This window comes from Symphodus melops (assembly GCF_947650265.1).
Source record: "Symphodus melops genome assembly, chromosome: 1".
Lineage (NCBI taxonomy): Eukaryota > Metazoa > Chordata > Actinopteri > Labriformes > Labridae > Symphodus > Symphodus melops.
In genome coordinates, this window is record NC_136691.1 from 37494461 (window position 1) to 37515673 (window position 21213).

The following is a 21213-nucleotide window of genomic DNA, read 5'->3' on the forward strand; positions in this document are numbered from 1 at the left end:
CTGAAATGAATCATTGTGCTGGGTTTAGAATAATCCCACCATATGGTGATCCAATCATACACACGAGTTTTGAACAGAGACGTAGCCTAAATTTATCGTGATCATACGCAAACAAAATGTATAACGTGATCGACCCTAATCAGATTAAGATTTTCTCTCTCTCTCTCTCTCTTGAACAACTCCCTCTGAAGCTTTGGTGCATACTGAGATCCGATCAGAGTGTTGATGAACAGAACCTGTTCTGCTGTGTAATGGGTGGGGCGCAGCGGGAAAGCCCTTTCATCCAGACTATAGAGGTGACTGTCTCTTTAAGGAACAGTCCGGGCTGTGCAGGTTTTATTCCTCGGCGCTCCTTCTGCTCCATCATCAGGCGATGCTGCCCTGCAACTTCTAACAGCGCTGAATCTGCGGCACAGATGATACACCCTGGAAAAAAACGGTATGAGATAATATTCTTTGTTTGTTTTTTTTTCCTGTTAGAATTTATATTTCAAATTGTGTGGTGACATGGAAACTCAGTGAATTTCCCTCATTACATATTAAGACCAAGATATTGCTCTGCATAGCCAACACATCCAGGAAAGAGAACTATAGGCTTAAAGCCCACCAACGATCCTCTGTTTGCGTCCGTTTCCATTTTGTCATAAATTATTAATTTGGCATTCAAACGACAGATTGGTGTCTTCGCCTCTTACCTGCACGGTCCGGTGTGTTCATGTCACTGAATACGAATGTCGTGTAAACAAGTCGTGCAGTTTACGACAGTAATTTTATTATTGCTAGAGGGATAAAATGTTACGTAATTACGACGGAGGCATCCTGTTGTAGCCATATGCCGACAATACACGAGTGAGGATGTTGATGTCTGAGCGTAGCTGTACTCTTCTTGGCAGTAAACTGAATTGTAGGCCCACACCTTCCATTTTAATAAGGGGTTACAGATTTGAAAGCTTTTATTTCATACACGGGCGCACCGCAGACCTTTAAGATGACGCGGGCTGAGCTGTAGTGACTGATGAGTTTCCACTGCCACACATTCAGGCCTCTTAACACAGTCTCAATCATTCATAGACACATAGGGTACACATCTATATGAATGCTTTTTCTTTATGTGGTTTTGTTATGTGAATTCATGCCTGACTGATCTTTGCTTTTGCGTTCAGCACTCAAACAAGATCTATTAAGGAAACATAAAGAAGCTTTGCAGTCATGCAAGTCTCACAACCTTGCACTTCTCAAGTCAAACCAACAAGCAGAGCTGGAGGTAAGACATTTCTTCTCAAAACTAATTTCATCACCGTATGTATTTTTTACATTTATTTTTTCTCCCTTTATTTAGTTAATGTAAACTTGCTCATAACTGTTTATTTTAGCTATTGATGTTTATATTACCTGTTTTCCTGGGTTTTTTTGAGCTGCTCTAACAACCAAATTTCCCCCATTGGGGGATCAATAAGTTTATCCTTATATGGTTCTTTAATAGTTATATGTTTTGTAACAGGCTCTGGAAATGCGTGTGAAAGAGGAACAAAAAATGATGGATAAGAAGATTGTAGCAGAAATGGATCAGAAAGTGATAGATCAGCAGAACACTCTGGAGAAGGCTGGGGTCCCTGGATTTTACATCACCACTAATCCTCAGGTTAATATCTATACATACAGTATCGACTCACTCCAATTAAAATGCACACTGATTCACTTTGTGCTATGGACAAATGTCCAGCAGATGGCGATGTTTGTTCCTACTGATTTCATTCTGACGGTTGTGTTTTCATTCAGGAACTGACAATGCAGATGAACCTCCTTGAATTGATAATCAAACTACAACAGAAGGAGTCGCAGTCTGGGGTCATGTGAGAAACATTCCCTATTGCACCAGAAGAGAACAAAAAGATCCTGCAAGGTCCACAGATGGAGAACGCAGACATTTCTGTAACGATGAGATTCGACACGGGGTGATCGTATTTGTTCAGGAAATGTTTGGTTGCTTGTATAAAAAGTGTTGTTTTCACCATATAAACTTGCAGGAAATGTCTTCTTATTGAGTGTTAGAGGAAGATGACGGAGAGAGCAGAAGCCAGTTTGTCTGTCAATCTGTTAACTGTGTTGCTGTTAAGACAATATTTACAAAGAGCATATAGATAACAGGCTCCTCCTCTAATAAACAGAAGTTCTGCTGCATAAAGAAACAGAATGGGCTGAAGCATGCAGACATTGTTGGACTCTTCTACATTGAGCGAGACTCTCCATGAAAAAACACACCTGTTGCCTGAATCTGTCAATTCCAGTTTTCCACCTTAATTCTGAACAAACATTATTTATTTCAACACTTTTTTTGATTAATTACTTACACTTTTTAATAACGGATTATTACTATAATTTGTTATCAACTATTGCAAAGTTTGGTTGTTTTATTAAAAAGGGTGAACACTATTGAGCCTATCTCTTTGCATTGATGTATTTTTCTGTGTTGGTTAATGCCTTATTTCCCACATAAATGGACAATACATTGTTTACATAAAACATTTTTAAATGTGAATTAAAATAGTTTAGTCATTGTCACGATCAAACAGATAAGAGTTTTCTCAAAGATTGACATTTATATTTTGTACCTCTATATCTCATTGCAAATAAAGCGTCCGGCTGCAGCCAGGTCGATAAACTACAAAACCGATGTGATGCTGTTTCTACCTATAAAGAAATATTGTCAAACCCAGGCCTGCTGTGTGAGTCTGGACATGATCTGCTATACGTGTGGTTCCCTCCTAGATGGTATATGTTTTTGTAAAATACAGCTAATGGGACAACCTGAAGGCGTTCGTGGGAGGTAGTACAACCAGAACGTGATCATTTCACAGCTGCGGTGCTCTGCAGATGTTGCTGATTACACCACTCAGTTCAGACAGGCATGGATTTGCGCATATAATTACTATTAACTTGTAAACCACCTCAGAAAATAGGAGAGCCTTTGAAGAAATAAAAAAAATGTTTGATACAGCTGATAGATTATTTTGGGGATCATGTATTTTTTTTAATTATATTTATTTCTAAATGAAACGATACATTTTTTAACAACAAAAGGTCTAGTTCAAACACTGATGTCCCATCTTCCTTGGAATGGTAAAACAAAAAACTATAAAATGTATACTAAATGATGCAAAAGTTGTTAAATGGTTTGTTCTGTTTAAAGGCTTTTTAGTAATTACATGTGGTTCCTGAAATGAATCATTGTGCTGGGTTTAGAATAATCCCACCATATGGTGATCCAATCATACACACGAGTTTTGAACAGAGACGTAGCCTAAATTTATCGTGATCATACGCAAACAAAATGTATAACGTGATCGACCCTAATCAGATTAAGATTTTCTCTCTCTCTCTCTCTCTTGAACAACTCCCTCTGAAGCTTTGGTGCATACTGAGATCCGATCAGAGTGTTGATGAACAGAACCTGTTCTGCTGTGTAATGGGTGGGGCGCAGCGGGAAAGCCCTTTCATCCAGACTATAGAGGTGACTGTCTCTTTAAGGAACAGTCCGGGCTGTGCAGGTTTTATTCCTCGGCGCTCCTTCTGCTCCATCATCAGGCGATGCTGCCCTGCAACTTCTAACAGCGCTGAATCTGCGGCACAGATGATACACCCTGGAAAAAAACGGTATGAGATAATATTCTTTGTTTGTTTTTTTTTCCTGTTAGAATTTATATTTCAAATTGTGTGGTGACATGGAAACTCAGTGAATTTCCCTCATTACATATTAAGACCAAGATATTGCTCTGCATAGCCAACACATCCAGGAAAGAGAACTATAGGCTTAAAGCCCACCAACGATCCTCTGTTTGCGTCCGTTTCCATTTTGTCATAAATTATTAATTTGGCATTCAAACGACAGATTGGTGTCTTCGCCTCTTACCTGCACGGTCCGGTGTGTTCATGTCACTGAATACGAATGTCGTGTAAACAAGTCGTGCAGTTTACGACAGTAATTTTATTATTGCTAGAGGGATAAAATGTTACGTAATTACGACGGAGGCATCCTGTTGTAGCCATATGCCGACAATACACGAGTGAGGATGTTGATGTCTGAGCGTAGCTGTACTCTTCTTGGCAGTAAACTGAATTGTAGGCCCACACCTTCCATTTTAATAAGGGGTTACAGATTTGAAAGCTTTTATTTCATACACGGGCGCACCGCAGACCTTTAAGATGACGCGGGCTGAGCTGTAGTGACTGATGAGTTTCCACTGCCACACATTCAGGCCTCTTAACACAGTCTCAATCATTCATAGACACATAGGGTACACATCTATATGAATGCTTTTTCTTTATGTGGTTTTGTTATGTGAATTCATGCCAGTAACCAAGCTTTTCTTTTTTGACTAAGAAAGAACAAAGTCACAGCTTAAGCTGTAGCAGTCAGAAAGCAACAATTAATTTTATTTGCAAAACAGGCTATTTATTTAAATAATTATATTATTTCTATTGATGAAATTTAACAATATGCCTTATTCCTTTTCCGTTTTTTGTTTTCCTAAAATATCCTTTATATAGGCAACATTGGCCAATACTGGAAGACAAGCATGTGTCCATATTGGCTTAGTATTGATTGAATATAGAGTCTATCAGCTTTGTATACATTGTATTGAGGCAAGCATCATAAACTAAAGCACACCTTTGTCCTGCAGATCAGCTTCATAGACAGCTAATGGATCCAGTGTGACTATTTCTTCACCATCCTGCACAGCTGGACTGTCATTCTCTGGTCACTATGGCAACCTGTCAAAGTGGCTGCACCCCAGCGGTGCGACTTTGTCAGAAACTGAACCGGCTGAAGACGTTGGATGAGGACATGATGGCCACGTCACTGAAACGCTGCCTCTCCACCCTGGACCTGACTTTGCTGGGAGTTGGGGGCATGGTGGGCTCTGGCCTGTATGTCCTGACCGGAACAGTGGCTAAAGACATGGTCGGGCCGGCTGTCATCATCTCCTTCCTTTTCGCAGGGTTCGCTTCTCTTCTGGCAGCCTTTTGTTATGCAGAATTTGGAGCTCGGATCCCCAAAACAGGGTCTGCCTACATGTTTACCTACGTCTCGGTGGGAGAGATCTGGGCCTTTCTCATTGGCTGGAATGTGATTCTGGAGAACATGATTGGTGGAGCTGCTGTGGCACGGGCCTGGAGCGGCTACCTGGACTCCATTTTTAACCACGCTATCCAGAACTTCACAGAGACACACATATTGCAGTGGAACGTTCCCTTTCTTGCCCATTACCCTGACGTCCTTGCAGCAGGGATCCTAATAGTTGCCTCATTCTTCATTTCCTTTGGAGTTCAAGTGTCCTCTTACCTCAACCACATCTTCTCCATTATCAGTATGGCAGTCATTGTTTTCATCCTCATCTTTGGCTTTGTTCTGGCAGAACCGGTCAACTGGAGCCAGAAAGAAGGAGGTTTTGCACCCTTTGGTTTATCTGGAATACTCGCAGGCTCAGCCACATGCTTCTACGCTTTTGTGGGCTTCGACGTGATCGCATCCTCAAGCGAGGAGGCAAAGAATCCGCAGAAAGCTGTCCCCATTGCAACAGCGATCTCCCTCGGACTAGCAGCAACAGCTTACATCCTGGTCTCGACAGTGCTCACTCTGATGGTACCCTGGCACACCCTGGACCCAAACTCAGCTCTGGCAGATGCTTTCTTCCGTCGAGGCTACAGTTGGGCTGGGATTGTAGTGGCAATAGGTTCGATCTGTGGTGAGTGTCGATCTAATAAAAAAATACAGATGGCTGTCTACCTATGAGTCTGGCTCTGCTTGAAGTTTCTGCCACTTTAAATCTGAACAATCTTAACAAATGCTGGGTCACTCACTTATTAGAACATAGTCTTTTTGATCTGCTCTTTCGCTAAGAGTCATACGATTCATTGTGTTAACTCATCTTTATATAATCTACTCATTGATTGAGGTTAAATTGCTCTTGTTTGACATTGTAGTTTTTGTCTGATAATGAGTCTCTGTTTTCTTCTCTAGCCATGAACACTGTGCTGCTCTGTAATCTCTTCTCCCTCCCTCGGATCGTGTATGCCATGGCTGAAGACGGGCTCTTTTTCCACGTTTTTGCCCGGGTCAACCCCATCACTAAAGTCCCTGTCATTGCTATATTGGTGTTTGGCTTCCTCATGTCCACAATGGCTCTCATTTTTGACCTGGAAGCATTGGTTCAGTTTTTGTCCATTGGCACGCTCCTGGCCTATACCTTTGTGGCAGCAAGCATCATCGTGCTACGCTTCCAGCCTGAGAAAACCAGCAGCAAGGGAACCGCTTCGACATCTCCCAACCCTGTCGCTGGGCCGTCTCCTGCACCGTCAGAGACTCAGACCATAGCTGAGGACAGTGGGGAGCTGAAGCAGTATGAGTCCTTCTCAGACAAACTGCAGCTGGTGGAGAGGCAGAATACCACAGAGCGGAGAGGAGTGGGGCAGTTAAAGGCGTATTGGGAGCCGTATCTGGGCAGGCTGATGGGGGATTGTGAGCCAGGCGAGGTGGTGGCCTTCTGCGTGCTGACTCTGATTGTTAGCTCAGTCTCTTTCTGTGTTGTGCTGGAATTTGGAGAGAAGCAGCTACAGCTGCCAGTGTGGAGTTTCACAATGTTGCTGGTGATTTTTAGTTTAGCTTTTGTTGTCAGTCTGGTGCTCATATGGTTCCACGAGCCACAAACCAACAGCAAAACATTCCAGGTAAGCACCTTTATTGTTTTTAAACATCTATGAAACATTTGCAGGAGTGTGTGTGTGTGTGTGTGTGTGTGTGTTCTTATGCCACCCCTCCATAGGTCAGTGCACCAGTTGAGGTTCATGGTTGGTATATGACTGTGATTTTATTGTGTTTTAGGTTCCTTTGGTTCCATTGACTCCGGGTGCAAGTATCCTCATAAATGTATTTCTCATGATGAAGCTCAGCTCGATGACCTGGGTTCGATTTGCAGTGTGGATCGCTATAGGTAAGATCACAACCAAAGAACGTCTGTAGTAGTATATAGTTTATACCCCTCTATATGAATACTCTTACTTGCATGTTGCTGAAGTGCTTATGTTTATTTTTAGCAGACTACTGAGAAAGTAGTTTGAATTCACTGCAATACAACAGCTGACATAAACATCTGATGTCTGTTGCTAGGAAACCTAATGTACTTGAGTGTTACATCATCACATTTTCTGTTCTCACAAGGAAAAGAGAAAGCTTTCCCTGTAGTTAGCAACCCCGTGAGGTGCTGGTCAGACAGAGTAAATGCCCGGCCAGTAAAAGGATGAGTGGGGAAACATAATTAGCTTCATTAACCTAAGGCTCATCTGGAGCAGTAAACCGTTTAAACCCGGCTGTCAGTCTGCAACAAGTTAACAAGATGCACACACACACACACACACACACACACACACACACACTGAGTAGAAGACTTGACAGTGTCTTAGGTGAGTCTTTCCCTTGATATGAACGACCAGTTACCCCTTTAAAAACAAGGAGGGAAGGGCATTTCTTCATAATAGTTTTACACAAAAGAGAAAGTTTAAATTGATAAAAAAGATCTGTATTTCATTCACTACAATCAATCAAACCAACTTTATGTACTCTTTCAATCTTTCTGTAATGATGTTTTCAGATTAAGCTTGTATTTATCTTGTTATGTTAAAGGTAGGAAATGGAACTACAAAATAAAACATGCAACAAATAATGTACAATGACATCAATTTGATTTGGTAGATCGATCCTCCCCTCTGAAAGAACCCCTGCAACTCTGACTGTCATCACTCCAAAATAACATTTTGTGAAATAGTTTAGTTTAACATCAGCAGGAGTGATTACATCCCGACAAGTTTTATTTAGATAAAACAATCAATGTAAACATCAACCCTATTTTAATTGTATGTTTCTTTTTCACAGATACCATTATTATCTATATTTTAATGAACTCTAACATTGCAAACAAACCACAACTTTGCATTCCTAATGGAAACACTATTCTCACTGTACACCTGTGTGCCACATGCCCACTCTTAAGCTATGAGTCATGCCACTAACAGGTGTTCCTTTCTGTCCCTTTCCCAGGTCTCTTGGTGTATTTTGGCTACGGGATCTGGCACAGTAAGGAGGGCATGCGGGAGCTGCAGCCCAAAGACATGGCTGCTCGATATGTGGTACTGCCCAGCGGCAGTCTAGTAGAGACAGTGCAGTCCGTCCAGCCTGAGGGACAGGTGGACTCCTCGGAACACCTCACCAGCCCCCCCTCTGGCCTGCCAGCTGAGGACTGCACAGGAAAGAGATGATGTGTGACCAAACTGAGTGATTAGTGCTGCCTGGTATCATCTGTTGTGTCACACTCAAACGCTGTTTCATTATTACTGTACTCTCTGTATCTCACTCCCTTTAGCCTGCCACAGTTTGTTCTCGTTTCTCTGCAGGTGTTAGCACACTACCTGGATGGGATGCACGCTAAGTCTCTTTGTGAAGCATATTTGTATATCTTGTAATACTCGAATGTACAGTAGAGAGCTTTATTACCGTCCTGTAAACTCCTTGCATCAAAGTTGTGTTAGACCAGCTCTCTTTTCTGCGACGTTGACTGATTCTCAGAAACCATGTGGTCAGTGTCTTCTTTCTAACAACAATATTTGACTTAATTAAACCCAGTGTTGGATTTTTTAAGTATTGACACATATCTGAAGCTGCAAATCATGAAAAATCCACTGCACCGTTTTGAGCATAGTAAGCATGTGTTTGCATCATGCATCATTTAAGCAGAGCACAAATTTGATCGAATTTCATTTTTGCCTTCTCAGATTTTTTTCTCTCGTATTATAACAGTTTCTAAAAAAAAATGAGTCAATCCCATATTCTAAAACGAGTGTTTATTTTTCTACCAACACTTTTGTTCTTTTGTACAGATCTCATTCGCTTAAATACTATTTTTTTTCTTTGGCTGCCACTCATATTTGTGTATCTGTTATACATTGTCATGCACTGACCTCTATTAGTCATCATCAGTAATTACCATTCACCTTTTTAAGTGTCTGAACATCACTGCAGTGCTTCTCTTAATCTCCTTAATCTCATCCCATGACCCCTTTTGTTTTTTTGTGTCACTGATTTTTGCAGTTGTTTCTCACGCTCATCTCGAGCACTCGTTCATGCTTGAAATAAGATTACAAATAAAAGCACATGAATCATTATAATTCTATTCAACTCTCAAATGACCAATTTCCAGAGATTACTTGAGAAATGTTTTAATTATTTGATATGAAAGGTAAGCACAAAGCTATCTAATAAAAATCTCCACAAACAGGGTACATTATATTGGCAGGTTAACAGATATTGGTTGTCATGGTAAACTGGGGTGGGCTTGGGCTCTCTGAGGCCTCTGTAATCCCTGCAGATTTGCTGCAGTCCCTGTCGCCAGCCGGCAGCCTGACCTAGATTAGACAACATCACAAGAGTGAGAACAGATAACGACATTCCCGCAGTCTACACGAATAAACAACAGCTTCAATGAGCAGATGCAATGCTTTTCTTTTATTGCATATAAAAATGTCCCAATCATTTTTGTTTGTATTCATTTGAGTTCTTGTTTGCATGTGTTACATAACAAACCAATGGCCTTAAACGTGTTGTTATAGATGTAGACTGAAATCCAAAGTTTAAGTACAATCCTAATTATTTAGTTGTTTTATTTTTAATTTGTCTGTTACGTTTATTTTTTTTTACAAACTCACGCTTTGCAATTAATAAACCAAATCACAGACGAGGTACAAAAAGTACAGGAGGCATCATTTTTCAAAAAGAAGTCAGTTTAAGAAGATTTTGTACAACTTTGCACTCTGAGAACTATTGTCTGGTTAAATCACAGTTTTGCTTTTGATGTCAGGATAAGTGATAAATCTTGATACTGCGGTGCTTTTTTTTTTTAGCTGATTGTTGCACTCTTCTTTCCCGTGTCTCTTTTTGTGCTACGTGGAGCACAGGCGTGAAGGATCTCTTTTCATACTCCTGGATATTATTGTACTCTATACTTGCACATTAAGTTAATCAAATCTTTCTGTTATACTGTCTGTCTGTAGAAAATGCTAAATACATGTTACATATTAAATAAATGTTTTGAATCAGCATTTACAAAAATCTGAATTGTGACATTCACCTGTGTTTTGACCTCGCTCCAATTACATCCTGTGTTTCAGATTACATCAGTTATACAAATAGTATGGACGTTGCTGCAGAGATGTTTTACATAGCTTTGATTTGCAGAGATTAAAATACTTTTGTCTGTTATTATGTATCCACACACATGTAACTATCACATTAGACACTCACACAGTTCTATTATTTCTCATTTTATTAAAGTCATAGTTTTAATCACTTTAATGACTGCTGTGTTACAGATAAGCTATAGTACAAACACCTGCAAATGGTCAGATGTGTGACCATGTAGACATTGATATTATACATATATGTAATTAACTCATATTTATCAAGTTAATTATTATTATTCCAGCCATTCAGAATATTTTCTTCTTAAATCCTCTCATTAATCCAAGTTGGTCATTTAGGATAATTCAGCGTTTTTTACATCACACTAAATGTCCTTCTGAAAGCGCAAGAAGGCCTTGTGCTAAAAGTGTCCATTGTGGATCTGTTCAGCTAAATATTCTTTGAAAATATTTAGTGTGCTAACGCTTTACTCTCTTTTTAGTCTTGTTGCAGTCGTGCACCTGAAACATTGTATTACGGTTGAGTGTGCAGCTTTTTTACTGCACAGAACAACAGAAACAAATCTCTTCATCATATTTGCAACAGCAAAGGCGTCATCATTTAATACTTCCCTCTCCTTCAACATAGTTTGGAGCATACATGTTCTGCTCCTGATTATTGAGACTATATGCCAGTGTTCTTCTGATTCTTCTTACTGGCATCTCTGTCTGTTGGACCGGAAAAGAGCTAACTTGACACAGCAGTATGATTAACCCAATTTAGGGATTAACCCTCAAGTTAGGGGCTGTCATTATAGTCAATGAACAATGCCTCAGGAGTTCCCTCAGGTAGTTTAGGTGAGGGAAAGAGTGTAAAATGAGTAATTATAGTCAGGTGTCTGCAGAACACCACTTGTCTATGAAAACAGACCGATAAAAGAGCAAATAGAAAATGTGTTTCACTGAGACAACACTGACACAAGTCTCTTGAGGCTCCGAATTGGGCTCATATTACACAAAGTCAAGTTACACCCTCAAACAAACCTTATATTGTGTTGTGACACAAAAATGACAAATAAAAAGTGCCAACACACCCACCGATCTACTCCCTGTATCTTTATCTTTGTGCTGTATTGAAGGTTCAGCGACAGATTATCCTCAACGGTGTCTACCTAAAGGTCTCTCGTGATTCAACACAGCGCGGATCCTGTGAGCTCCTGCGTCTCCATGGAAACACCCTCTCCCCTTCCACGTCAGCAAGCACTTAGGGCTACAACATGTCTGTCTCCATGTCAGTATTTGTGTGACATTTAAGGCTTTATAAACCGTCCATTCACTCTGAATAATGTGGTTCATCTGATGTCTGTGCTTCGTATTTAGATAGCTCACCTGCAGGCCAGTTTGAGAAGCAGATCATATATCAGGAAACCTAATATCACAAAACCATCAACGCCCTGTTTCAAAACAAAAGTACTATAAATACAGAGTGAGGCAACTTTACTTGATGAAAAAAGAAGTGATAACTGTTTGCACACTGTCGAAAGTGTACATTATGTCAACATCAGAGTACAATTATATGAGAATGAATGTGCTATATTGTACAAAATGACATTTTATGTTGGCTAATGTTTTTGAACGATTCTTGATACTAAACTGTCTTCCTCCGATTTAAATTCAGTCTTGTGTTTGTTTGCATTCAGTTTCATTTTCTCTTCTGATTTGAGCTCCTGGGGTGAGCTAGGAGAAAGCTACAGCGCGTCTTTGTGCTGCTCTGAGTTGCAGCAGTGGACTCCGTGTTGAGGTGGAGGGTCTGAAAGTGGAGTTGCAGTGACGAGGGGGAGGCAGAAGCAGTAGACACCTGATCCCCTGAGCCAGCTGACTCCAGACCACTTCCTACTCGTTTAGCCTCCTTCCCTCTGTTACTGCATCCCATCCATGCTGCACTGTTGCTCTGCCTGTGGTCGAAAGAAGAAATAAAGTCAATACTGGAAACCCAGCATGATGATTAATCCCTGTAAAATAAACATTTTTAACATATTTCACTTACAATGAAGTCAACTGCCTTTGTGCCAGGTGAGTTTGTTGTTTTTCTTCTTGTGTGTTTGGAAGAGTCCAGGCATGCTGAGGTGAGGCTTCCTTTGGGTAAAAAGGGAATAGCTTTTACACAGTTTTCGGTGACGCCAATAACATCCTCAAAACCACAAGTACATTTGCTAGATTTTTTAGGATTACAAATATCCATCTGTCCTACCCCTGTGTTGTTGTTTTGTACTCTTTCCCTCAGCTTTAAGAGGCTGGTGTACAGCGTGGTGTTTTCCTGCTCGAGAACTTTGATTCGAATGTTATTTGCGCTCAGCTGTCGCTCCATATCCATGAGCACATTTCCCGTACCTTGAAGCCATGTGATGAACAAGATGTTAAAAATGAAAAGATAAGCAGAGCACTTATTATAAATGTGTTTTTTCACTTTAAATAAAAAACTACACTGATGCTCTATAGGGGAGCGCAAACAAAGTGAGTTTTCAAATGTACATTCAGGAGATGTGCTAATGATGGTATATGATCCTTTAGACAAATATTTGATCATCTCTTACTCTGTGGTTGACTCTGAGCCAGAGGGCTGAGCTCGGGGAAGGCCACCAACAGTCTCTCCCTCTCTCTTAAAGTTTGTGTGTATCCCTCCAGCTTGGTCACATTCTTCTTTAGTTCGCTTACGTGTGTTTCTAGAGTCTGCTTCTCCTTTTGCAGCTCTGAACACAGGTCCTGGTGGAGAGAAGAATCATCAGCTACTGGGTTTGAAACTTTTTAATCATAAAACTACTACTGTATGATAATAGAGCAGTATCGGGCACTAAAAAAAAGGTCATCATACTTGCTGTTGCGTAAGCTGAGCCTGCACTTGCTCCTTCTCCTCTGACATCTGTTGCAGCTGATTGTGAAGGCTGATCTGTCTTTCCTCATTTTCTCCCAACTGACTCTGAAGCTCCTCACACTCTTCGTCCAGAGCATCAACTCTCTTTAACAAAGAGGTCTGCTTTGCCTGCATGGACTACAGAACAACAACAAAACATGTGCATAAACCCACCATAATAACATTTGTCTGTTTGTCTTTAGACTGACCTCCTGCTGACGACATGCGCTGTGGTACTTTGCATTCTCTTTGTCAAGTTGGAGTTGAGTTTCTTTTATTTGACCCTCTAACTGCTGGATCCTTTGCTTTAGTTTACAACAGGCCTCTTCCTCTATGTTAAAGCTCCTCACCTTCTCCTGCAGCACAATGTTTTCACTTTCTACCACAAATTAGCCATAATACGGCGTATTAGTTTATTTTATGATGAGCATTTATGAAAGAGTATTTTATGTAATTTTGCAAAATAACAAAATCGGCGTGTCCTTACCAAGTGCTTGTATTATGTCTTGCTGTTCTGCTACTTTCTCATTTAGTCTGGAAACACTCTCCTTCAAGCAGAGAGCATCTGTTGCGAAATATATAACAGAAAATGGTGATTGAATTGTCAATGAGTTTCAGTCATATCTGTTTGTGACATCCGATACCTCTTTTAAGTTGTTGTTGCTCCTCATGTAGCCTTTGTTCAGTTTCTGTCATTGATCTTTGTGCCTTTCGCAGTGAAAACTCCAGCTGGACAGCATTTGCTTGGTGTTTTTGAATCTCTTGCTTGAAATCTTTCTGTGTTCTTTCCATCTGAGACCTGAAACTGTCCCGCTCTTTTTCTGCTGCAGCTAGCTTCTCTGTAAGAGGCTGCACTGTATCCCGCACATCCTGGAGATGTTTCGCCAGCCGGCGCATGTCTCTGAGTTCCTCATTGGCCCACTGGACGACGTCTGTTGCTGTCATCTGTCCTGGCTCCAGGGTCTCCTCCACAGCTCCCAGGAGGAGCTGCAGAGAGGAGGGCAGACCCTCACTCTGAAACAGATCTACAAAAGCATGTCCTGTTTTTCTCAAAAGAGACTGCACTTGATGGCATGCGTCGCAGGGAACAAGGGACGATTCAACTGTCTGGCAGCTTACATTGTGGCTGTACACTTTAGGGTAGAGCGGGCTGTTGTAAGCAGGACTGGAGGGTCCAGGGTGAAAGGTGTTCGGGGCGGACCCAGCAGATAAACATCTGCAAACATCACTCTTTGAACTCAATTGGTGAGAAACGGAAGATACTGCTTCTGTCTCAAATGCCCTTTTTACTTTCGTCTGTTTTGTGATGTCTTTAGAGGGGCCCTATATGGGAGGAAAAAAGCATAAAATGCAACAAAATGTAGTTGTTAGTATTTTTAAATGTTATATTGCATTTTAATTGGTAATAGTAAGTAGGCCTATTTCATGCATGTTCATGTATTTACCCCCAGTTTGGCAAACTCAATTAAATTACTCCAATAGTTTCGGACAACTAGCCCGACTGACGGCAATCCATTGGTTTGTTCTTTTCTGTGGCCCCACCTCAGAAGCTCAATATAAGCATTGAAGCTCTGCAGAAGAAGAAGTAATCTTGTTCAGGAAGACGAGAAAGAAAGAAAAATCGTGTTAGTCTTCCAAAACTTTTTTTTTTTAAATATAACTTTGGGTTTTGTTTTACCTGTCAATAACAAGCTCCAATAACACAATGTGGGAATGTTGGCTGAATGCTTCATCTCCAGCCATAAAATCATATTGGTCCAGAAGAGCCACCAGGTCCAGGTTACAGGAGAGTTTATCAGGGAACTTCCAGGATGAAAACCTGACAGGTCCGGTTCTTGAGAAGACGTCCACGGTCGCACCTTGAAGGTCTACGAGGTCTCTCCGGAGGCTTTCGATACAGTCCTGACGACCTAAGAACTGACTCATGTCTGAAAAAACTTAGTGTTCTTCTGTAGACAGTGTGGGACAAGAGAAAGCTTGTTGATTTAGAATCTCCCTGACAACCGCCAAGTGTACTGCAAGTTCCATGATGCTTTGCGACTTGTTTCCGGAAGTAATAAGCCTCCATTGGGTCAACGAAAGCGCGACGCAGTAAGTGTTCAACCATAGTCAATATAAGCGTTTAGCTGTTGTATTGAATTCTTCCTGTACAGTGTTGTATCGTGTGTTCCTCTAAAATACATCGAGTCTTTACGTTTTCTGGTTGTTTGCAGGAAACTTTAATTTACACAAAGAAGACGCAGCCATGCCGCCTGGGCCTGTTCAAATTGTTCAGCCGGAGCCCAACATCAAGGTGACGATACTACTACAAGATAGTTAATTTTATTATTACCTGTGTAATGTTAGCTAATATACCGCCTCTGTGGGGGATACGTGAGTGTTCAACGTACGATCAAAGTCATCGTGACTTTACTTAATACAGGATTATTTTAGGTGAGCAGACATTACATCTGGTTAGCTTGTTGTTAGCCTCCACATCAACAGTAGTCCTACATAAGTTTTGAAATATCTGCTAAGATGTATGCTATTACTACGATGAATGGTAGATGCAGGATTTGGAGATGTTTAGTATAGTGTTGAACATTTACATTTTTGTATTTTTTTTCTGATCATAGAAACTGTTTTAAAAACACTACCTTAAAGATGTTAAGCAGATGTTACGTTTAACTATGAGGGGACGATGGCTTCCTACAAAGGCTGGCACAGACACATCTATGGGTTATTTATTTATTTCCAGAGAGCTGTAGTTTTTTTTGTTGTTGTTATTAGTGATTTAAACATCTCTTATTTTGGGATTATAGCATGATCATCAGATTTCTCAAATAAACCCATAAATATGCTTTGATGCTCTGCATGGCTCAATGAGTGTGTTTTCCATGAAGATGAACCCAAAACACAATGTGAACTAAAGTGTTTGCAGTGCAAGCTTAGACTTAACTTCTTTTGTGAACATCTTTTTATTTTGCATACCGTCTAACAATATTTGCCCATTTTCAACAGAATGATGCAACAGCTGAAGAAACCCCTGCTACGAAACCCATCGTTGGTATTATATATCCACCTCCTGAGGTCCGAAACATTGTCGACAAAACAGCTAGCTTTGTTGCCAGGTTGGTTGCTTTGCATTACTTTCAGAGCTCAGCACATTGCATAATAATTATACAGCTGTCATCTGAACTTGATTTCATGACTGATCTGAGAAAATGTTGCTGGTTTCACAGAAATGGGCCTGAGTTTGAAGCAAGAATCCGTCAGAATGAGATCAACAATCCAAAATTTAATTTCCTCAACCCAAATGACCCCTACCATGCCTACTACCGTCACAAAGTCAATGAATTTAAGGAGGGCAAAGCACAAGAACCATCTGCAGCTGTGCCTAAGGTTATGCAGCAGGCCATGCTGCAGGCCCAGCTTCCACAGAAAGTAAGACATCGCATTTGAGTCTGCTCTTGGTTATAAGTTATTTTTGTTCTAATACTTGTAATTTGTGTAATAATTACATGTTCATAACAACTTTATTTTTTTTCTGTTTACCAATTGGTGCAGTCACAGGTGATTCAAGAAACGGTGGTCCCCAAAGAACCCCCTCCTGAGTTTGAGTTCATTGCAGACCCTCCATCAATCTCAGCGTTTGATCTGGATGTTGTGAAGCTCACTGCTCAGTTCGTGGCTCGCAATGGCCGCCAGTTTCTCACTCAGCTCATGCAGAAGGAACAGAGAAACTACCAGTTTGACTTTCTGCGGCCACAGCACAGCCTTTTTAACTACTTCACCAAACTGGTTGAACAGTACACCAAGGTGACTTGTCAAGTAATGTCACACTGATGTTTTTGTTGCTCTTTGTTGTTTTGCAATGCTAAACTGTATCCTGTTTCTTTCTCCTCCAACTACAGATTCTCATCCCTCCTAAAGGCCTACTGAACAAGCTGAAGAGAGAGGCAGAGAATCCAAGAGAGGTCATGGACCAGGTAACACTTGTGAAGTCTGACTGCTTCTCAAAGTAAGCATTAAATTGTATATGACTTATGTTAATCAGGGAATCTATTGTTCCACCAGGTGAGGTACCGTGTTGAGTGGGCAAAGTTCCAGGAGCGTGAGCGGAGGAAGGAGGAGGAGGAAAGAGAGAAAGAAAGAGTAGCTTACGCTCAAATCGACTGGCATGACTTTGTAGTGGTTGAGACGGTGGATTTCCAACCCAACGAACAAGGTAATAAAACCAAAATCATCCTGTTCATTGATATGTGAAGCACAGTTTATACTTCCTCTTTGAATCTACACCGTAATGGGCAGTCTGTATAGCTCTGCAGCACTCTCCCTTATAAACACTAGTTGGCAGTATGATTTCTATACCAGTTATATTGCCACATTCTCTGCTTTCTTTTTTCGGTACAAGAAACCACAGCAAGTGAAACTTGGTAAATGGACTTGTGTGGATACAGACAGAGCTGAGCAAACCCACAGCATATGCTACAGTGTAGATTCAGCGCAGAAGTATATCAGGCTCGGAAAAATGGATTTATCTTTTTTGTGTTTTGCTCTCTTAGGCCACTTCCCCCCACCCACCACGCCCGAGGAGCTCGGCGCTCGCATCCTGATCCAGGAGCGCTATGAGAAGTATGGAGAGAGCGAGGAGGTGGAGATGGAGGTTGAGAGTGAGGATGACGACGATGAACGGGAGGTTCGTCACGCAGGCCAGCCTTCACAACCGGATCAAGACACACAAGTGCAGGACATGGATGAGGTAAGAGCAAAGGAAGTAATCAATTAATAACCCTTGAAAACAGCCCAGTCTGGCTAACTCGAGGCTGCTTCATGGGTATCCTTTAGCTATTTCTTGTTTTTGATCAGTTGCTTCCTTTTTCAAGGGAACTTATTGGATAGATAGATAGATAGATAGATAGATAGATAGATAGATAGATAGATAGATAGACACTTTATTGATCCCGAGGGAAATTCAAGGCATCCAGTAGCAGTACACGACATGCTTTTTTGTTATAAAAATATATATTAAGTACTATGATAAGTGCTGCTAACATCATGTCATCCCCTCTCCTCCTTCAGGGGTCTGATGAAGATGATGATGGCATGAAGGCTCCTCTGCCACCAGACAGCCCGATGCCACCACCACTGCCCCCGACTCCAGACCAGGTTATCATTCGCAAAGACTACGACCCCAAAGGTAACACATGCTTAATGTAACGATTGCTAAGTGCATATTCGGTCATCTCTATGTATAGGTCCTTTCAATTGATCATTTTCATCTTTTATCCCCTCCCAGCCTCCAAGCCTCAGCCCTCAATCTCAACTCCAGATGAATACCTCATCTCTCCAATTACTGGTGAGAAGATCCAGGCCAGTAAGATGCAGGAGCACATGCGCATCGGTCTGCTGGATCCACGCTGGCTGGAGCAAAGAGACCGCAGCATCAGAGAGCGGCAAACGGAAGATGAAGTCTATGCTCCTGGTTTGGATATCGAGAGCAGCTTGAAACAGCTGGCTGAGAGGCGTACTGATATCTTCGGTGTGGAAGAGACGGCCATCGGTAAGAAGATTGGTGAAGAAGAGATCCAGAAGCCAGAGGAGAAGGTAAGAGCAGTTATTTCACTGGAAGAAGTGCCGATCAGAATGTGATGACACTGTGCACTGTTGATCTTTAAAAAAAAAAAAAAAAAACATGTTTCCAGGTTACTTGGGATGGCCACTCAGGAAGCATGGCTCGTACCCAGCAGGCTGCACAGGCCAACATCACCCTGCAAGAGCAGATCGAAGCCATTCACAAGGCCAAAGGCTTGGTGGGAGAAGACGATACTAAAGAGAAAATTGGGCCAAGTAAGCCCAATGAAATTCACCACCCACCTCCCATGGCCTCGTCAGCAGGCATGTTGCCCAAACCCAGTCCTCCACTTGCAGCGATGTCACGCCCACCCGTGAGTTGTTCAAACTCTCTTTTATGATACAGAAATAGAATTGTTTGAATTTGAACAATTAACCTACTCGTGTGTTCTTTGTAAACAGATGGCTCCTCAAGTTCGCACCACTCTCCTGTCTGCTGTACCTGTAATTCCACGGCCTCCTGTGTCTCCTGTGGTGCGCCTTGGACCTGGACAAGTTATAACACAGATGCCTCCCATGATTCCTGGTCCCCGCATCAATGTGGTCCCCATGCCACCATCAGCACCTCACCTTATGGCCCCCAGACCGCCTCCTATGGTGGTTCCAGCTAGTAAGATATAGGTTTCTTAACAACTATCACTGCCATGTAAAATGATTAGTGTTTTAAGCCTCCTTTGATATAAGTAAAAGTAAAAAAAAAACATATTTTTCCCTTTAGCATTCGTCCCTGCTCCTCCTGTGCCACAACCCCCAACTTCTGCTCCTGCACCACCGATCCACCCACCTCCACCTCATGAGGATGAGCCGGTCAGCAAGAAGATGAAGACGGAAGACAACCTTATGCCAGAAGAGGAGTTTCTTCGTAGAAATAAGGTTCGCATGAGCAGGAACATGTTTGTGGTTAAGTCCATAAGTTATGGCACCGTGAAAGATCTACATGCAAACAACATTCAAAATACAAGATACAGACTTTGTATTACAGTCAAATTATTATACTTTTTTAAAATAAACAAAGTAAGATAAGACTGCACTCACTTCAAAGTTATGTTAAGAGTCTAGTTTGCATACATGAGGTCATGTTTTTGAACAGAGTGAAATGGGGCTCTAAATATGAATATTATTTTTGAATGTTAAGAAAAACCCTTTCCCCTCTTTTCAGGGTCCTGTGGCTGTTAAAGTACAGGTTCCCAACATGCAGGACAAGACTGAATGGAAGCTGAATGGCCAAGTGTTGAATTTCACTGTTCCGCTCACAGATCAGGTTTGCATTCTTTGGCTTTTCGTTTCCTTCTTATTAGTAACTATCCATCTGCCAAATTCTTATGGATGTGCAAATGATGTCTCTATAGGTGTCTGTTATTAAAGTCAAGATCCATGAAGCCACAGGCATGCCAGCAGGAAAACAGAAGCTGCAGTATGAGGTAAACTTAGTTTGAAACCAAACATTCCTTGACCCTTTTCGTCTGACTTATTAACTAATCATTTGTCATCTCCGTTTGTTACAGGGCATTTTCATTAAGGATTCCAACTCCCTGGCTTATTACAACATGAGTAATGGATCCATTATTCACTTGGCACTGAAGGAGAGAGGTGGAAGAAAGAAGTGAGCCATGCAGCAAGAAGAAAAAGACTCAACCCATCAAAGTTTCGTCAGTCTCTGCTGTCATGTTATTTTACTTTAATTACTTTTTCCAGTCACGTATCTTTGGCCTTTCCTACAAACTTCAATGCTTTTCAGAGAGTCTAATGAATTATACTGTACATTAGCTGTTAAGCATAACTTCAGACTATTTCATTCGCTTTAGATTTGTTCAGGATGATATGGTATTTAGAAACATGTAAGGAGATGTAAACCCCCATAATGTTCATTCATTTAAATAAAGGAATAAAAAATAATCTGCCTCTGTTGCTTCAAGGTGATGAGTAAGGTTTTCATCAATTAAAAAAAACACTTAAGCTTTCTGCGAGCATTCAATAAGGAGCTCTTGTACATTAAATACAGCGACATAAAAGCAAAACAGATGTAAAGTGGCAATACTGGAATACACTTTAGTAGATTACCTGATACAAGAGGCGTTCTTGACAACAAAAAATGAGTACAAAGAAAGAAAACTTCAGCAGTGTACAGTCTGTTTGCAGTGTGGATAAAGTATTTTCAAAAGCAGAAAAATTGCACAATGAAGGAGAACATAATGACTCCTCGGTGGTAGCAGGTACATTTCTCCAGAGAAAAAGCTGAGCGGAATTCACAAAAAATAAACTGCAGCTTTCTGGTGGTTTTTGTTATAGCCTGTGGAAGAATATACTGTTATTTCTTTAATGTCAATAAAACCATCAGAAAACAAAACTTGGGGGGACTGTATAAAAGAAACAGGATCTATTATTTGCACATGAACCCTCAGGATAATTACAGACTTCAAATTCAGAACAGTAAGTAGTGTAAATCCCAGGATTATGAATTC

At 41.1% G+C, this 21213-nt stretch overlaps 3 protein-coding genes across 4 annotated transcripts; 2 read left to right on the forward strand and 1 right to left on the reverse strand.

Annotated features, from left to right (window-relative positions):
* The first annotated feature begins 3423 nt into the window (after positions 1-3423).
* slc7a4 (solute carrier family 7 member 4) lies at positions 3424-10349 on the forward strand. Its single transcript, XM_079368830.1, has 5 exons — positions 3424-3654; positions 4683-5747; positions 6023-6729; positions 6884-6992; positions 8096-10349. Exons 2-5 carry the CDS (start codon positions 4766-4768, stop codon positions 8311-8313), a joined length of 2016 nt encoding a protein of 671 aa, XP_079224956.1. The 5' UTR covers positions 3424-3654; positions 4683-4765; the 3' UTR covers positions 8314-10349.
* Positions 10350-11707: 1358 nt separating this feature from the next.
* Positions 11708-15165, reverse strand: ccdc157 (coiled-coil domain containing 157). Of its 2 annotated transcripts, XM_079368851.1 has the most exons (11): positions 14817-15165; positions 14584-14728; positions 14258-14461; positions 13783-14125; positions 13626-13703; positions 13348-13517; positions 13100-13276; positions 12822-12990; positions 12479-12618; positions 12275-12363; positions 11708-12182 (listed from the first exon to the last, which is right to left on the reverse strand). In XM_079368851.1, the coding sequence occupies exons 1-11, from the start codon at positions 15062-15064 to the stop codon at positions 11930-11932; spliced, it is 2016 nt and encodes a 671-aa protein (XP_079224977.1). In that variant the 5' UTR covers positions 15065-15165; the 3' UTR covers positions 11708-11929. The 2 variants fall into 2 exon arrangements, with proteins under 2 accessions (XP_079224977.1, XP_079224976.1); XM_079368850.1 differs by having other exon boundaries at positions 13783-14461.
* Positions 15141-20647, forward strand: sf3a1 (splicing factor 3a, subunit 1). The gene is made up of 16 exons (XM_079368840.1): positions 15141-15229; positions 15352-15431; positions 16139-16248; positions 16360-16561; positions 16685-16936; positions 17032-17106; positions 17195-17345; positions 17683-17879; positions 18200-18317; positions 18417-18724; positions 18823-19065; positions 19154-19361; positions 19470-19624; positions 19911-20012; positions 20101-20172; positions 20257-20647. The coding sequence occupies exons 2-16, from the start codon at positions 15384-15386 to the stop codon at positions 20356-20358; spliced, it is 2343 nt and encodes a 780-aa protein (XP_079224966.1). The 5' UTR covers positions 15141-15229; positions 15352-15383; the 3' UTR covers positions 20359-20647.
* Positions 20648-21213: the final 566 nt, after the last annotated feature.

Bases quoted from the DNA above. Each gene is read 5' to 3' on its own strand.
- sf3a1 (XM_079368840.1), top strand. From the start codon at position 15,384: ATGCCGCCTGGGCCTGTTCAAATTGTTCAGCCGGAGCCCAACATCAAG. The intron at 18,318-18,416 runs GTAACACATGCT...ATCCCCTCCCAG, and splicing joins CAAAGACTACGACCCCAAAG to CCTCCAAGCCTCAGCCCTCA. The intron at 19,362-19,469 runs GTAAGATATAGG...TTTTCCCTTTAG, and splicing joins TCCTATGGTGGTTCCAGCTA to CATTCGTCCCTGCTCCTCCT.
- ccdc157 (XM_079368850.1), bottom strand. From the start codon at position 15,064: ATGAGTCAGTTCTTAGGTCGTCAGGACTGTATCGAAAGCCTCCGGAGA. The intron at 13,277-13,347 runs GTCAGTCTAAAG...GTTGTTCTGTAG, and splicing joins GCGCATGTCGTCAGCAGGAG to TCCATGCAGGCAAAGCAGAC. The intron at 12,619-12,821 runs GTAAGAGATGAT...CATGGCTTCAAG, and splicing joins GGCTCAGAGTCAACCACAGA to GTACGGGAAATGTGCTCATG.
- slc7a4 (XM_079368830.1), top strand. From the start codon at position 4,766: ATGGCAACCTGTCAAAGTGGCTGCACCCCAGCGGTGCGACTTTGTCAG. The intron at 5,748-6,022 runs GTGAGTGTCGAT...TTTCTTCTCTAG, and splicing joins GGCAATAGGTTCGATCTGTG to CCATGAACACTGTGCTGCTC. The intron at 6,730-6,883 runs GTAAGCACCTTT...ATTGTGTTTTAG, and splicing joins CCAACAGCAAAACATTCCAG to GTTCCTTTGGTTCCATTGAC.